Source organism: Alexandromys fortis, unplaced genomic scaffold (genome assembly GCF_014885135.2).
Source record: "Alexandromys fortis isolate MF-2015 unplaced genomic scaffold, M_Fortis_MF-2015_v1.1 scaffold_10, whole genome shotgun sequence".
Classification (NCBI taxonomy): domain Eukaryota; kingdom Metazoa; phylum Chordata; class Mammalia; order Rodentia; family Cricetidae; genus Alexandromys; species Alexandromys fortis.
Window position 1 is genome coordinate 2532456 of NW_026067895.1, and position 19046 is coordinate 2551501.

The 19046-nt window shown below is 35.3% G+C and overlaps 1 protein-coding gene across 2 annotated transcripts in view; it reads right to left on the reverse strand.

The window, feature by feature from the left end:
• Nucleotides 1-19046, reverse strand: part of Vps13a (vacuolar protein sorting 13 homolog A) — a 192357-nt gene that overhangs the window by 168847 nt on the left and 4464 nt on the right. For both annotated transcript variants that reach the window (XM_050157169.1, XM_050157178.1), the window contains exons 2-5: nucleotides 14513-14556; nucleotides 9652-9694; nucleotides 6265-6360; nucleotides 5928-6029 (exon numbers count right to left, since the gene is read on the reverse strand). In XM_050157169.1, coding sequence (XP_050013126.1) covers nucleotides 5928-6029; nucleotides 6265-6360; nucleotides 9652-9694; nucleotides 14513-14556 — 285 coding nt within the window. The remainder of the gene's footprint in view (nucleotides 1-5927; nucleotides 6030-6264; nucleotides 6361-9651; nucleotides 9695-14512; nucleotides 14557-19046) is intronic.

Consider the following 19046-nt stretch of genomic DNA (forward strand, 5'->3'; position numbering starts at 1 on the left):
AGACAATTCATGACTGGTAAAAAAAAAGGGAGACTCAGTATCTTTCAGGGACAAGCCTCATGAAAGGTTATCTGTTGTAGGAGTTCAACCCATGTAGTCAATGACATTTGGGGTTGGTTGCCATATGGGTGTGGTTCTCTCTGAAAATGTGAGCAGATAAAATTGAGGAGGATGTCACATGCATGTACATTCTCTCTCACTTGGGTGGTCAGAGCCACAAGGCTTGTAGTTGGTCCTCGTCACCTTGGGATGAATGAAGGGACAGCAGCAGCTGGATCAGCAGTGGTGACTATTTTGTTCTATATTCGTGAGTTTAATTTTTCATTGCACCCCTTAATAAATTGTTAAATAGACTTATGTAAGTTTTCACTTCACCCAGGACCCAATGTTGGGCATGAACCCATGACCCTGAGATTAAGAGTCTCATGTTCTACCGATTGAACTAGTCAAGCACTCAAAGATTGATTTTGGACTACAAACTGTTCAGGACAATTCCAAGCTGACGTAGAGCACCTTCTCACACCACTATAATAACTTCAGATAAGAATTTCAGTTAAGCCTTACCCATTACTCTGAGACTAGCTACAAATGTTACAGCTCATCTTCATGAGACTAAAGCATTATTGTAGCTTTTTACGGGATCCCATAGAGATACTGTCCTCCCCCAGACAGCTGAAAGTAATTCTAAGAAAACCACATCTCCCAACAGTTGGGATGGATGGTTTTTGGTTTTCTCAAGGTTATGGATAACTGTCATCTGTGAGGGCTGATTATATATTGTTATATGGTTATGGACATAGCAATAAAAATTAGACCCAGGATTTCAATGTAATAGAAAAAAAGAGGATAGAATAGGATAAGACAATAAGGAAAACTATTGTATCTACTTATAAAATAAATTAACAGCTATCAATTTTAGATAATTTGCATTGGTATAAATTCTTGCATATTGATACAAATGTAAAATTATTTTCCTCTTCATGTTCAAAATAATTTGCATATTGATAAAAATTCAAATTTTATTTGTCATATTAAATATATATGTTCCTTCTGTTTAAAATATTTTATATATTGATACAAATGTAAAATTATTATTATATGTATGTTTCTACTTCTGCTTAGGATATTTTGTCTACTAATGCAAATTAAGAATATTTTTGTCATATTGCACTATACATTTCTACCTATGATTAAGATATTTTTGATATTGTCACAATTTTGAGGTCACTGTCCTTATACTGTACATCTGTTTACAGATTGTTTATTTTTATAATATAAATCTTTAGTCTTTAAGCTATATATGTTATTAAGAATTACAGGTTAATAGTCACCGATATTTGTCATACTTTTAGCTATGTTAGTTGGGTTTTCTAGATGCACAAAGATGTAGTCCACATAGACAGGCAATCTTCAAAAACTTCAAAGACCTACAGAATATAGCATTTAAATGTTTTAATAACTAGACTGTTGTGAGTTCTCACTTCAGTTATCCAAACTCAAGAGGATAGTCCTGAACACATGTACATCAGAGTAACACTAAGTAGATTTAGCAGGTTGAAGTTGTGTGTGTGTGTGTACGCACTATTAATAATAGTAATAATAATGATAATGAGACCAGGTGGTGGTGGCAGGTGCCTTTAATCCCAATACTCATAAGGCAGAGTCAAGTGGATCTCTGAGTTCAAGGCCAGCCTGGTCTACAGAGTGAGTTCCAGGACAGTTACATAGAGAAACCCTGTCTCAAAAATCAAAAAAAGAAGTGCTCATGAATTTGAGACTTAGTAGAAGAAACATTAGAAATGCTGAAAGAGGGTATGGGAGGTGTAGAAATGATGTTTAATGTCTTTGTTTTATAGACTTATTTATCTAAAATTTTGTGCATAAACTGTATATTATTTCCACCCATTCTATCAAAGCTTAAAAACACTCCCACAGCTCTCTATTTCTGGCAGATCTTGCCTTTAAATTTGGACATAAAGCTATAGAAAGATAACTCCTCTGCCATCATCACTTGATTCCAACTACTTTTAGGGTAACCAATGACACAGATGTCAAAAATAAAATCATAATCCTCACCATAACTGATACTCCATCAGGGTATAGTATATTATTTGCTTCTTAATATAGTCATATAATCTCTTTCCCATGACTTCAATTTTCATCCTATTATCTGCCATTCCTTTTTAAATAGTCTTTTGTGTGTCTTCTTTCTCTATTCAATCACTAGGTGACAGGTTTCCATTAAACTCAACCCTAGAATTGTTTCTCTTCTCATTCTATGCTGTTATTGCAGAGAATTTCATTCATATCCTAAAATATTTAACTGCTACCCTAATGTTAGGAACTTTCAAAACAATAGAAGAAGTAAAATGCAGAGTGGGGAGATTCTGACACACTTAGTAAACAGCCAAGTAGCCAATAAGAGAAAGAATGCAATAGGATTCAGAGCTCATTATGAAGGATGGGAAGTAGGCAGCACTCCAATACAAGATTTCAATCTATCTTGTTGAAGTTCTTAAACTTCATCCTGGTAATAAGGTGTCATCAGTGAATTTCATACATTTGTATTTTGGACCTAAGTAAAAATAAAAAGTTCTCATTAAACATAGTTTATTTTGCATGCATTTCCCTTTTTCAGTAAGACCTCATTACAGCAAAAATAAAGGACATAAAAAAGAGAAAAATGAAACAAACAAAAACTAGGTAAATTCCCAAGGCCAGAAGAAGGTAAAAAGACTTGGGGAAAGACAACAAAAAGCAGATGGCTTCAGCCAAGCTGAAGAAACTTAAATCCTAAACAACCCAGGATGTTGCTGTCATTGAATCAGAAGAGTTTAAAACCAAGATTCTAAAAGATTCAGGGACCTGAAATCACACAGAACAGAAACAGTAATCAAGGAGCATACTTAATGAAAGAGGGGGATGTTAAGAGCTCGTTAAGATCACTGTGCTTTTCCATAAGCCCCAGATTCAATGCCCAAACCCACATGAGAGCTCACAACTATCAGTAACTGCAGGTGCAGAGGATCCAATACCCTCTTCTGACATATGCAGGCACCATGCAAGCAAATGGTGTACAAACATAATACCCCTACACATAAATGTAGCTCAGATAATAAAAACCCAGAGACAGATATTAGGATTCAAGCAGAAAGATCAGAGAAGCAAAGCAACCAACCACTAGAGAGCTCTTACCTCTACAAAAGCTTCAGACTGAAGAGTAAGTTCCTATCTCAACTCGCCTTATATTCCTTTCTAGTGGTGATATTAAAGGTGTGTATCACCACCGCCTGGCCTCTATGGCTAACTGGTGTGGCAGCCAGGATTAAAGGTGTGTGCCACCACTGCCTACCCTGTATGGCTGACTACAGTGGCTAGCTTTACACTCTCATCTTCAGGCAAACTTTAATTGTTAGATCCCAAACAAAATATCACATTTCCCCTTTTTTGTCTAATACAAAAAAAAAAAAAACAAGATTATAACTAATATAAGAAAAAGTGTGTAAGGTTCAGAGATATCAAAAGATAGTTTGGGATGGTAATGCAAGTTATGATAGAAAATATACTTACCAAAATAATATAGATAATGGAGTATTTTCTCTGGATTTGTCAAATGCAAATGGAATAGACATTGTTAATATACTTACTGCCTATATATATTGTATATAGTTATTGTACTTATTATATATAGTTTTTCCTATATTAGTTGTAATCTTTTTTATTTTAAACAAAAATGGGAAATATAGTGATGTTTTATTTGTATATTAATAAATAAAGCTTGGCTGAAGATCAGAGTGCAACGCAGCCACACTAGTCAGTCATACAGGCCAGGCAGTGGTGGCGCACACCTTTAATCCCAGCACTAGAGAGTAATATAAGGCGGGATAAGACAGGAACTCGCTCTGTCAGTATGAAAATTTCGTAGAGGTGAGAACTCTCTAGTGGCTTGGCTGCTTTGCTTTTCTGATCTTTCAGCTTGAACCCTAGTATCTGTCTCTGGGTTTTGATTACTTGAGCTACACATAAAATTTAAAAACTTTTTAAGGAATTGGTTTAAAATCTGTACAACAAGCAATCATTATGTGTAGGACTCCACCCTTTCCCAGCCCAATAGCTAAGAAACTATCTTTTGTTGTTCAGCCTACTGAACGTGTAAGAGTTTATTACAGATAAAACAGACCTAACAGGCTCCAAAATCTGATACCAGCATATGGGGAACAGGATGAGCCTACACAAAAACAGAGATAAATAAATGGCTTCATAATAAAGTCACATCTGTATTCACTCACTAAGTAAGTAATAAATTTATTTGCCAGGAAAGGCGGCACATACCTTTAATCCCAGCACTCAAGAGGCAAATCAAGCAAATCTATATGAGTTACAGACTAGCCAATATATAGTGAGTCCCTATCTGTCTCTGTCTCTCTCTCTCACACACACACACAAACACACTCTTACACACTATACTATGCGGGTGGATATAACATAAATTTAACTTAATGCAATTATGAACATCTTATTCAGCAATATGGTATTTCTCTAGGGAATGCATAAAGGAATTAGTATAAACATTGCTTTTATAAAGTACAAGTCCTATACTACTATTTTACTTTTAAATCTATGTATATGTACTATCTTATTTAGAAATAATTTTTAAAAGAAAAGGCCTGGCAGACTTAGGAAAGGGAGGATTAAAAGAAAGGGATAAATGACTATATAGACTATGAAGGCAATGTGTCAAAGAAAGTAGAATTAATTACATGTGATATTCCCACAGATTGTGTTAAGTTTCTAATGTTTGCCACAAGGCAAAACATGTATTAATAGTTTATTTTTCATTTTAAACAAAAACCAAAAGCTCAAAGTCAGACGGGAAGGCAGACACATATAGTCCCAACACTAAGGAGGCAAAGGCAAGAAGACCATGAATTCAAGGCCAACCTGGGCTACAAGGTACATTATAGGCCAGATTGGGCCACACAGCAAGATGTTTTTTTCTCACTAAAAAATAAAAAAAAAATCTAGTCTTTTCTCACACACATATATACACACACACACACACACACACACACACACACACAATCAGTGTATGGTAGGAATCCAAGTAATCATTCATAAGATTTTAAGATATTTAGCTATTCAATTATTCACTTAGTCAATAAGTGAATTATTGAATTCACTTATTCAAAGTGGAATAAAAAGATTTAATAAGAGAAAACTTTAAAGAATTGGATATCATACACTTACAAGCTAAAATGAAAGACCTACATAGAGAAGAAGTGAGAATAAAGATACAGAGAGTCCCTAGTTAGAGTCACAAGAGGACATCTGGAAAGGAACTAGGTTTCTCTGGGATAACTCTTCCACTGACGATCAAGTACCTTAATAATGAGCCACGTGACCTACGTTGAACTGAGGCCAAAGGGGGGTACAGATTAAAGCAAATATTAAAACATTAAAGGATTAGTATTTAAGAGTAAACAATATAAGGGGAATACAAAGACAAAGGCTAGAAAGGTAAGATGTACTTGATAAATTCGCTAATATTAAAAACTGACTTTATCTCACAAGAAACCATTATTTGCCTTAAATTTCTGCACGTAAAATTTCTACACACATTAAAAAAAAATACAAACCATGTAACTTTCCAGGTAATAAAATGGTTTCCTGCTTGTAACATAATCTCAGAGCCAGGCAGTGGTGGCGCACGCCTTTAATCCCAGCACTCATGAAGCAGAGGCAGGAAGATCTCTATGAGTTCCAGGCCAGCCAGAGCTACTACACAGAGAAACCCTGTCTTAAAAAAATCAACCCTCCCCACACAAAAAAAAAAAAAACCAAAAAACCATAATCTCAGTACATCCATTGAAAATCCACATTCTATTACAATATTTCTACCCTTTATTACCACTGTTTACTGACAGTACCTTGATCAACTACTTTCTGCTTTGCTTCTTCTATTCTTTTTAGTTCCTGCTGCTTTGCTTCCATGAGTTGCTTTTCTTCTTTGATAGGATCATATTTTATTCCTGCATAAAATGTGAAAAAAATTTCAGTTATCATAAATTTAAATATACTTATACCAAAAATCATCCTTAAAAATAATCAATAATTCAAACAAAATTTACTGAGACTTAAAAAAGCAATTCAATTTGAACCTACAAATCCCAAATTAAAATCCTAAATTAACTTCAACAAAAGTATGTGGAATAAAAATATATATGTAAATTTTTCTATTTAAAATATAAATTTTAAATGACTTACTAGAAGAAGGCACTATAAGTAAATAGATTTCTTCCAAAACAGCTTCAACTGGTTGAGTATAAAGATTTTTCCATGGAATTTTAAGTGTAAGACTACCTATATTAAAATAATAAGAAAAAGAATGTTGTTCATTAAACATATGTCTACCGATGTACTTTCTTATAAAGCTTTAGAGGAAATCTTTGAAGATCAGTAAAACAAGCGACCTGTGTCAGGTAACCAAACATTTCTATAAAATTGACTGCACTTCTATATAACTCATTTTAAAATGGGTACTTTTTCATTCAGCAAATACATTAAGAAATATACTAAGTGGTAAAAACACAATAAAAGAACCTTGCAAATATAATATTAAAGAATGACAGGAACTATGTGAAAAGTACACAAATAACATCTCAGCTGATTCTGTTTGTCTTGAAAATTAACTTATTGCCATTTTTTAAAAAAAGAAAAACAAAGAAGGTAAACTTTAAAGAAAATAGGTCTATCTACTCTTCTTATATGTGTGTACAAATATAAGATACTTGTTTTTATATAGTTTTATACGATGGTGCTAGTATCAAAACTGTGATGTGTTACATTGCCAATGTAACAGAATTGAGAACCACTATGAAACTGCTAGGAGTGCCCATGAGGACATTTCTTGAGAGGTTTAACAGAAGATGGAAGACCTATTTGGAAGGTGAGCAATACAATCCCACAATGAATAATGAAGAGACAGAGCTAGCACCAGCATTCCTCTCTCCTTTGTGACTAGACAAAATGTAGCAAACCACCTCATTTTCCTGCTGCCATCCCTTCCCTGATGAACTGCACCCTCAGCCAAACCAAATAAACCCTTCTGATCCTTCGGGGTTCTTGCTTCATAAAAGAATCTGCCAGATATTCTGCAGAATCAGAAGAAACTGTCAATATAGGTGGAACTGTCTTTGAACTTTCCTGCTTCATGGAAAAGTCTGCCAGATACTATGTGTCAGTAGGCTGAAGATGGATGCCCCAATGGTACAGAAGAACTTTGGGTGACTGTCCAGGTAAGGAGATGTCTGTCAATTCTAGACTTTTGGAAGTTGCCAAACTGCACTTCCTGTTTATTTAGGTAATATTGTATCTTCTGGAGTTTTTGATGGAGTTGAAGAATAGATATAGTTTTCCCTAGTTATGATAAAGATAGATATAAATATGGTAACTGTAATTCTTGCTTGATACATGTTTTGTTATATGTAATTTTACTATGTTAAACTTAAAACCTTCCTTTTATTTAAACAGGAAGAGGAAATGGTGTGGAAACGTCTATGTTTTGCTTTTATTGGTTAATGAATAAAGCTGTGTCGGCCAATGTCAGGAGTTCCAAGCAGATAGAGGAGGAAAGAGCAGAGAGTCAGTGAGAAAGCGAGAAGCCATATAGCCACCAGAGGAGAAAGACACGAGTTGCCAGCTGGAACTTTGCCAGTAGGCCATAAGCCTCATGGTAAAATATAAAGTAATAGTGATGCGGGACAATTGTCTATATTCTGTCAATTATGTTTTAAATAAACACTGATTGGCCAGTAGCTAGGCAAGAAGTATAGGCGGGACAACCAGACAGGAAGTAGAGGCTGGTCAATGAGAACAGGAGAATTCTGGGAAGAAGGAAGCCCATTCCTCCGCAGTCCTGTCCATCCACCAAAGGAAGATGAAACATCCTAACTGAAAAAGGTACTGAGCCATGTGGCTAACACAGATAAGAATAATGAGCTAATATAAATTATAAGAGTTAGTAAGAAGCCTGAGCTAATGGACCAATCAGTTTATAATTAATGTAGACCTCTGTGTGATTTCTTTGGAACTTAACAACTGTGGGAACTGGGCAGGACAGAAACCTTAGACAACATAATAGAAATGTGTTCACTTAAGATGTAAGAACTAGCTAGAAATACACTTAAGCTATTGGCCAAACAGTATGGCAAATAATATAATTTCTGTGTGTTTATTGCAGAACCAGGCAGGATGGAAACCTTCACCTACACTCTTCCACCTTCCCTTCCTTTCTTTCTTTGTCCTTCCCTCCCTCCCTCCTCCCTTCCTTGTTGCTTGTATCAGGCACTTTGTCATAGCAATGAGAAAAGAAACTAGTGAGACTCTCGACCCTCTTGGTATATTTTTATATTTTTCTTGAATTGAGGGCATATCGACAAACACTGAAATTCAACCATAATCTGTGTAAAACTTAAGTGATTTCTGGCCAATGTCTAAAAGTAACATACAAGAAATGTATTGTAAGTTTCTTTTACAATATAATAATAGGATTATTCCATCCAACTTTGTATTCGTCACATAAGAAGTAAATGAAGTCAAATCAACTTAGATTATGAAAAAACCTTATACCATGATTACAAGTCTTTTAAAAAATTACCAATCCAAACTATGAGAAATATGCAATAATTAAAATGTCAGAAGGAAAATACCGGGTGGTATTTTCCCCTTCTTATTATGCTAAACTGTCTTTAGAGGGACAAGACAGAATTTAGATTCTAAAAATGTCAAATAAAAATTTCTTGTGGCATATGGCCTAATAAAAACTCTAAGAACAATATACAAAATTGTGAAGACCATCATCACAATATTTTTATATAAGCTCTCAGATATTTTCACAGCTTCAGTAACACAAAATAAATTGTATTATAGGAAGAGACAGACAAACAGAAAGGAAGAAATGATTCAATTTAAGACACTATGATATCAACCTTTCTGACATTTAAATTAATGCACAACAGAATAAACTAAGAATTCTAGAGACAATTTTATTAAACATGTTACATTCTTACATTTAGTTTGTTTCTATTCTACCAACAAATGAACTACTTTAAGTTCATACTTTAAACTCATACTTTAATGAATTACAAACATGTATTTAAAAAGACAAATTAACAAAAAGCACTTTATTTTCTAGAATAAAAAACCTGGAACAATTTCTATTCTATTCTATTCTATTCTATTCTATTCTATTCTATTCTATTCTAATCAAGGTTCCATTTTGGTCGCTAGATACAGTGTACGGGCGACCCAAGCCCTTTATGTCATGCATCTCATACTTATCACACGATGGCAAACATAACTAGACAGAAACTAACACAGTTCCCATAGTTCCTTCAGGCCTGTCAGATGTTACTTGGACTCTCACCTCAACTTTAAGACCTACTAAAATGAGCAACTACTGTTCAAGTAGTACATTAACCCACAATATTTTTAAGTTATGCAATTAAATTGTACAGAAACAAAAACACACAAATCTTATATTTTAAATTAATGCTCATAAACATTAGGAGGTTCACATTACAGCAACAACAGTTTAATTATGTAAGTTGCTTGCCCAACAAGGAGAACACCCCAGTGATAAATATGGCTTACCTATATGACCAACCTTAACTTTGAATGGTACATCCAATTCACTCTATAAAGCAAATTCGTAAAAAAAAAATTAATGCATATAAAATTCAACAATATAATTATATTGTTCCTAAAATCATTTATAGGTATTTTAATTACTTTGCATGTTGATTATCTTCAGTATTCACTTAAATTTCATTATTTAATTACAGAAAGACTTTCTTTTTAAAGTAAATAGTTAAGCATAAACTAATACTGAACAGAAGAGCTTTTATAAAAATTAAGACTTTAGTTCACAAAATTGGCATTTTACAAAATAATAATTTCAAATTTACAAAAAATAATTTCGAAACTGTTTTTCTTTGCCAATAGTAAGAACAAGAAGCTGGGTCTTTGTACTATACAGCAATATGTAAAACTCAACATGAATCAAAACTAAACAGAAAATCTAAACCTTTATAGTTTAGAGCAGGGATTCTCAACCTGTGTTGGGCTGCAACCACTTTTGGGACTGAACACCTTTTCACAGATGCCACCTAAAGTCACTGGAAATATCACAGATTCACATTATGATTCATAAAGTTAAAGTTATGAAATAGCCACAAAATTAATTTTATGGTTGGGGGTCACAACATGAGAAGTTGCATTAAAGGGTCACCGTACCAGCAAAGTTGAGAACCACTGATTTAGAGAAAAACAAAAGAAATAATCTTCATGACAGATGTCATGGATATGAAAACAAAAGCACAGGTAATGGAAAACTGGATGAACTGGTCCTTATCAAATTAAAAATATTTATACATCAAAGAACACTATCAACAGATAAGCCAAAAATCAAGTAGCTTACCAGGGATCAGTATACAGAATAAATAAAAATCTCAAAAATTTCAATCACACCAACAAAACCTAATTTTTATTTTTATTTATTCATTTATTTATTTAATTTTGCTTTTTTGAGACACGGTTTCTCTGTAGCTTTGGATCCTGTCCTAGAACTAGCTCTTGTAAACCAGGCTGACCTCGAACTCACAGAGATCTACCTGCCTCTGCCTCGCTAGTGCTGGAATTAAAGGAGTGTGTCACAACCGCCCAGCTAACTTTTAAAATGTAAAGATCGTGGCGCACGCCTTTAATCCCAGCACTGGGGAGGCAGAGGCAGGCGGATCTCTGTGAGTTCGAGGCCAGCCTGGTCTACAAGAGCTAGTTCCAGGACTGGAACCAAAAAAGCTACGGAGAAACCCTGTCTCGAAAATAAAAAAAATAAAATAAAATAAAATGTAAAGATCCTCGGGTTTCTGCCTCCTGAGTGCTGTGACTGAAGGCATGAGCCAACAAGCTCAAACTTCTGGTTTTTTGTTTTTTTGTTTTGTTGTGTTTTGTTTTTAAGACAAGTTCACAATATAGCTCTAGCTGGACTGGAAAACTCTATGTAACCTGAACAGGCTTCAGTCCCCAGTGCTGTGATTTTAGGTGTAAACCATCCTGTTCAGTGAAAGAGGAAAACAAACAAACAAACAAATAAAAAATAGAATATCCCTTCACTATTAAAACAGAAGCGCAAAATAATCTTTTCTCCAATTGTTTTTTAAATAGGACTTCTGGAGTCAACTCCTTGCAATCAAAGTAATATCTACTACTTAGGGCTGGAGAGATGGCTCAGAGGTTAAGAGCACTGGCTACTCTTCCAGAGGTCCTGAGTTCAATTCCCAGCAACCACATGGTGGTTCATAACCATCTATAATGGGATATGGTCTCCTCTTCTGGCAGAATACTGTATATTTAATAAAAATAAATTAAAAATCTAAAAGAAAAGAAAGTTTGTTTCTTACAGAAATGGGTGCTAGTTGAACAATTTTAGTTCTTAGCCCTCCATGAAAAATATACAAAATCATTGCTATCACTAATAGATTGTACCTTCTCTAGATTATTAGATTTGTCACTTTTTCCCCCTTCTACTTTGTAGCCACATAAAAATATTTGATGCAAATCTATCTTTGCCTAGAGAGTTAAGAATACTGAGCTGCACCTGGAGTTCCTAGTAGCCTCCCTATATTGTTATTTTATCAGCTTCTCTACATGGAGGTAGTATATTTTGAGCAGTGATGAATATATTCTGCATCACAAAAAAGGGGGAACTGGCCAAATAATACAGAATATTCAAATGAGACCACACTCTTGATGACGCTGGCAAATGCCTTCAATGCCTATTTGTACGATGATAAAACAGCTACTATTCAACTTTACAAGCACAGAGTGTTAAGAAAGAGTAAAATTTTTTATTGTACTGTAGAGTCATTTTTAAGCCTTTATAGAGTTAAAATTGTGGTAAGCCCTTTAGGAGAAATATTTTTCCACAAATGATTTTATAGTAAAAACTATGGACAACCTTTGGATTGTGATGTGTGAGTGGATGATATAGTTGCGTTACTAGGAAATCATAAAAAATGTTCTCTGAGGAGAAAATAGTGTGATTCCACTAGAGACAGAGATCAATGTGAATTTCTATTTGACTCATTCTCACTCATTTAGGGATTTACTGTATAAATCCACATGACTTTTAAGTTTGAAAATTTATGTTGTGATGTCATTATTAATGTGAAATCTTAGGGATGAACAAGAAAAGAAAGGTTGTGGCTTAAAAGGGATGTGTTTTTAGATCAATGACAGAGGTTAGTTATGCTGGTTAACTTTTTATCAGTTTGATACAAGCTAGAGTCACTTGAGAGACGGTGACCCAAGCAGAATAAATGCCTCCATAGATGGGGCTATAGGAAAACCTGCAGAGCAATTTTTAAATTAGTGATTAATGTAGGAGGACTACAGCCCATTGTGGTTGGGGCCATTCCTTAGTTGGTGGTCCTGAGTCCTATAAAAAAGTAGGCTGGCCAGACGATAGTGGCACACGCCTTTAGTCCCAGCAATCAGGAGGCAGAGACAGATGGATCTTGAGGCCAGCCTGGTCTACAGAGAGAGCTCCAGAAAGGCTCCAAAGCTATAGAGAAACTGACTCGAATAACAATAATAATGATAATGATAATAATGATGATAATAATAATAAAATAAGTAGGTAGAGCAAGCCATGGGAGCAATCCAGTAAGCAGCACTCCTCCATGGCATCTGCATCAGCTCCTGCCTCCAGGTTCCTGCTCTGATTGAGTTCCTTTTCTGACCTCCTACAATGATGAACAGAGACATGGAAGTGTAAGTCAAATAAACCCCTTCCTCCCCAAAGTTGCTTTGGTGTTTCAACATAGCAATAGTAACCCTAACTAAAACACTCACAGATATAGGAAACAGGGAAAACACTTCACCACATAAAAGGCAAAGAGATAATTATAATCATGATGATTTGCATATTTATTTTTAATACATGATCAATATTGAGTTCTTTGCATACAACAGAACACTCACTATTAGTACTTGAATATTTGTGAGTATTCATTACTTGTTACATGAAAGATCAATGAAGCTAAAGTTTGGTACACAGTTATTGTAAATGATTTCATATTAGTTAGCAAAATGCACTGAAATGTCATGCTTTGTTCAAATGTACTAGAATTGGAAAATAAATATAACAATAGCTGTCAAAATTATCTATTATACTTTATATTTCTTACTTGCTTTGAGCATAAAATTTCTTTTTTAAAAAATCTGTTCTGAATAAGGCTAAATCAATACTGCAACTGAAAATACATTTTTAAATCTTTGTCATGAATTTGGTTAAGTGTTTGCAAGTGGTATCACTGTTGGTTATACAGAATTTTGTGGGTGTTTTTTAATAAATTTTATACTTTTATTTTGAAAAATAAAGGCAATCTGGCTCATGTCTTTAATCCCAGCACATTGAATAAACATATGAAAACAGTAACAACTAATAAGAAAATGTTCAATATCACTAGCTATTCAGGAAATAATAGTTACTTGAGAACTGCTAATCAAGAAAGACATTTACTGCTTCATAGGTGGCAGCTAATATGTAAAACAGAGAGTAGTAATTTTTACAAGATTTGGGAAATGTCACAAAATTAGAGCTTGTTGAAAGGGATATAGAGTGATTTTACAACTGTAGGAAAAACAAAACAAAAAAACAAATAAAAAAAAAAACCTGGCTCATTCTGAAAAAGCCTAAATGAATTAGAAAAACCAGAAAATCATTCTTAGATACATATTTGAAAGAGCCCAAAGGTGGAAACAACCTAAGTGTTCATCAAAAGCTGCAGGGAAGAAAGACTGAATGGAGAACCAAATGTGGTATATAGAGAGACTATTCAATCATGAAAAGAAATGACACCATGGTACATGCTATGACACAGATGACCCAAGAAAACATTACACCAAGTGAAACAAAATAAGAGCAATGTGCAAATATGACATGGTACCATTTGGATGAAGCAAATTTATGGGGATGGAAAACAAGGTTTAGAAAATTATTTAGTGAGTACAGTGTCAGGGTACAATGAAGAAAACTCCCAAGGCCAGTGGAAAGGGAGGAAAAAAGTTATTGTCGGATGTGGCTAGAGTTTCTCTTAGCAATGTGAAATCGTTGTGGAAATAGATGCTGTAAGAGTTGTAAAAGACTGTGAATATAATTCATGCCATGGAATTTAACATACTAAAATGATGCTAAATAAACTAGAAGACAAGTTAAATACTACAAAGTAATACCCTATAGAAATAAATAAAATACAAATATTTTAAGTAAATAAAAACTACACTGGCAGTTTCTATCGTTAAGAATTTAGATCTATTTTGCAAAGTTCGTATTGTATGAAAATAACCATCAAAATTTCTCATAGGTAAAGTAATTTAAGGTGGCATGTTAAATTAGGAATTAATGTATTAATTAAATACATTAGTATAAAATATCATAAGCAAGACCTACCAATGCATTTTCTTTAATTTCAAGGCTCTTGAGGACCACAGCTCCTTTAAAAAAAAAAAGAAAACAATATATTCAACTGTATTTCATTTTTAAGTTAAATATGCCTCATCTTAAAATGACATCATAGAAAAATAATTGTCATAACTGAAAATAGAAATTATTTTTACTAGCCCATGTTAATTCTTCTGTACAGTCTAAGAAGGTCTAACGGGAGAATCTCTTGCTCACCACCAGCCTAGATGAAAAACACTCCAGACTCAATGAAACTCAAGAAAAAAAAAATGTCAGAAAGTAAAAGAAGGATGCCTGATACCCTCCTCTGTCCTGTGAGCTCACACACACACAGAGGCACATGCACTGTACATACACAACATGTACTCAAACAAAGTTATGACATATGTATAACATAATAGTAAAATGAAAACACAGACTTACTCCCTATCACTTTAATTAAACACAAACAGGTTAGCAGGAAGCAAACATCTATAAATCTAGGACTTTGGAGGCCAGAGGCTGAGGTACTAATACACAGCAAGAACAAGACCAGTGTGAGATACATAGTGAGACCCAAACTCAAAATAGTAAAGGCTGGGATAGAGCTTAGTTCTAAAGCACTTGCTCAACATGCACAACTCCCTGGGTTCCAGCACTCTGTAACAGACATAAACTGGCAGAATGGATCTAGTCAATGGATAAACAGTATCCAATAATATGCTGTGTTAAAGGCACACATTAAGCTAAAAAGCAAAAGCACAGGAAAATAAATTCTAAGCAGATAATCAAAACACAAAGACAAGTGGGAATATGATTCATTAATTCTACTTCTAGGTTCGTAACCAAGGTATTTGAAAGCAGGGATGAGAAGAAAAATAGTCACATTCACAGTAGCATTATTCCAAAGGACAGAGTAACTCATTTACTCATCAACAGATGGAGGAAAAAAAACTTCTCTCTGTCTCTGTCTGTCTCTCTCTGTCTCTGTCTCTCTCTCTCTCTCTCTCTCTCACACACACACACACACACACACACAGAGAGAGAGAGGGGGGAGGAGGAGGATTATTCATTTTTAAAAAATGATTTAAATTCATGCTACAAAACAGATAAACTGTAAGGACACATTGAAAGAAGCTAGTAAAATACAGGGCAAATACAATCACTACCAGGGTCTGAAGATAGTAAGAGTATGAGTTATTACTGCTTAATAGATAGTGTTTGACTTGCTCTACAAGTAGATAGCTTTGAATGCTCTAATACACTGTGAATTCAGTGACATTGAGGTATACACATGTAACATAGTTAAGGACATAAATATTGAAACTAGCATGGTGGCACAAACCTTTGATCCCAGGATTTGGGAGGCAGAGCCAAGGGAATTTCTGTGTCTTCAAGCCACCCTGCCTAACATATATAGTGTGTTTATATATAGTGTATCTATATATGGTAAACATATATAGTGTGTTTATATATAGTGTATCTATATATGGTAAACATATATATTGCATCTCCATAATTTTTCAAATGGGGTCTGGCTCTGAAAAAAAAAACTGTAAACTCTCATATGAATAAAAATTAACAAGAAATGCTGCCAGTGCCGGGCGATGGTTGCGCACGCCTTTAATCCCAGCACTCGGGAGGCAGAGGCAGGCGGATCTCTGTGAGTTCGAGACCAGCCTGGTCTACAGAGCTAGTGCCAGGACAGGCTCCAAAGCCACAGAGAAACCCTGTGNAAAAAAAAAAAAAAAAAAAAAAAAAAAAGAAATGCTGCCAGTAGACTCATTTAAAGAGAGTGCTAAAAATGGATTTAAGAGAAAAGGAAAATTAAAGAAGTAATGAGGGTAAAATCCAATCTTTTATTTTCATTATTTTTAAATAAGCTAATGGAAACTTGTTTGTTCTGAACATTAACAGCAACAATGCACTAGCTCACTCCTCAAGTGAAAATGAAAACACAACATTTCTAGAAGGTACTGGTATTGCTGTTACCCATGAAGCAGTGGAACGTCATCTGAATGGACTTAGATTAGATTTAAGTGAATACCACAAACTCTAAGACAACATTTAAAGTATAATTAATATGAAAGAAAAAACAAAACTTATATGAAATGTTCAATGAAAACCAGAGAATGCAAAAAACTTTTTTTAAAAGAAACAGGTCCAACAAATTGAAAATAGTTAGAATATGATAATACCAAAAAGTTCAAAAAGTTTTTCTTGCATTCAACATATAACCCTCTACAACTAAATGTATCGTTGTGTTTTCTATGCAACAGTTAAGCAGTTCTTAAGTGAACATCAAATGGGTATCCTAGGATTCAATCCCAGGCCAATATTTTATATCTAGAGATAGAGATGATTCCACAAATTAAAGAGTCTAATCACATAAAAATGCTCATCATGTCTACACTTACAGGTCCAGGTGGTTTGAATAAGAATGGACCCCACAGGTTCATATATTTGAATGCTTGGTCACTAAGGAGTGGCGCTGCTGTTCCTGCTGCCTGGCGATCCAAATGTAGAACTCTCAGCTCCCTTTCCAGCACCATGTCTGCCTGCGTGCTGTCATGGTTCCTGCCATGACAATGGACTGACTAAACCTCTGAAACTGGAAAAGCAGCCCCAATTAAATTTTTCCTTTATAAGAGTTGCTGTGGCCATGGTGTCTATTCATAGATAGCAACAGAAGTTGACTAAAACAGAAGTTGACACCTGGGACTGGAGTATGGTGTGATAGGCCTGACCATGCTTTAGTTTGCAGAAATATGGAACACAATGGGACTTTGAGCTAGAAAAACAACTGGACATTTAAGTGGGGCTTAATGGGCCATCCTAAGCACCATGGGCCTACAGCCTAGGGTCATCATAGTAGGAACAGGGACAACAGCGAAACTGAGAGCAATGTAGATTATGATGGCCTAGCATCTAGCAAGCAGAACTTAGCAGCTTCAGCCATGTGGTTCTGGCTTTAGAGTCAAGAATGCAAGAAAGAGGTTGTAGAATCTCCCTCTATGACTAAGGAAAGATGCATGTGTCAGGTATGTCCCTGTACGGAGGCCCAGAGAGGTCACTGTGTGAAGCTGTGAAGGTAAAGTCTGCACTGCCTTGAAGACCCCAAAATGTTGGAAATGTCAAGCTCAAGGAATACCTGTTGAGGAAAGCTGCTAAGAGTCAGTGGAATCAGCCCCAAAGAGAAAAGTGTGTTGCAGTCAACAAAGCTGAAGAAGAGTTGGGGATCTGAAGAGCACTTTGACATCAAACCTGGAAATGCAGAATTGAGTTTGCTCAGCTGGTCATAGTGCCCAGCTACTACATCCTCTCTGGATATGCCATAAGTATATCAAATTCACCTCTTTACTAATGAAGAAGCTCATCAAGTTGCCCTAAGAGTTCTTACAGTTAGAATTCCAAGACTATAACCTTTCCTAGAGACTGATGAGTGGGGGCTGGAGGTTCCAATTTTCTAATAATCTAACCACTTGGTCTTTCTGGTGATTGGTCCATCCTGGGACCTATCTAGTGATCCTTCCCTGTGACCTCAATAGTATAAATTCAAACTACCAAAGGGACTCATCATGAGTAACAAAAATTAATTCTGTCATATAAAATTTCATTAATATAGGAGCTCTGCAATAGAAAACAGAGACAAACATCAAATACATATTACACAATATAGGTATAAACCCATTAATCCAACTACATCAACAGTAACATTAGACGTAACTTGTTGGAAAGTTGAACAAGAAAAAAAATGTCAAAATGAATTAAAAAAAAAAAAAAAACAAGAAAGTAACTTCAATTATACAGACCCAAACAGATTAAAAGCAAAGGGTTAGTGAGAGATATACAATGACAACATATCCAGTAGCTCTACCAGTTTCAGTGGCATTATAAATGTCAAAGGGACCAGTTCTCCAAGAAGGTACAATGTTCTGCTCCAGAAAGAACATCGTTTTATAAACATTACTACCACGCACCAAGGAGCAGAGTACTATAATAACCTACAGGGTACCTTAGCTTAGAGACACGGCAACAAATCAGCAAACAATACTCTGACAGCTAGGATAACGATGGCAAGGCAGCTAATGCAGCCTAGCACAAGAGGTGGAAGGCCACCAGACCGTCCCCTGGTACTTCAGCTACTACTCCCTTGTGACCCCCACCTGCACAAAGTCTTGAAATAAAATCCTAGAATATGTAGAGAGAAGCACAACTAAGGGTAGGAATCCACTGATGACGCTTTCATGAGGGTTTCACCCATACCAAATTAGGATTTTTTTATATAATATAGCTACTTTTGAGTCACCGTGCTCCTGTAAGTAACCTCAAACTGGCTCACAAAGATAATCTAGCTTCTAGAAAAGGAAAAAAAAGAACAGGAAAGAAATGAAGGGAAGGGAAGGGAAGGGGAGGGGAGGGGAGGAGAGGGAAGGGAAGGGGAGCGGAGGGAAGGGAGGGAGGAAGAGAGGGAGGGAGACAGAGAGGGGAGAGAGGGAGAAAGAAAGGGGAGGGAGGGAGGGAGGGAGGGAGGGAGGGAGGG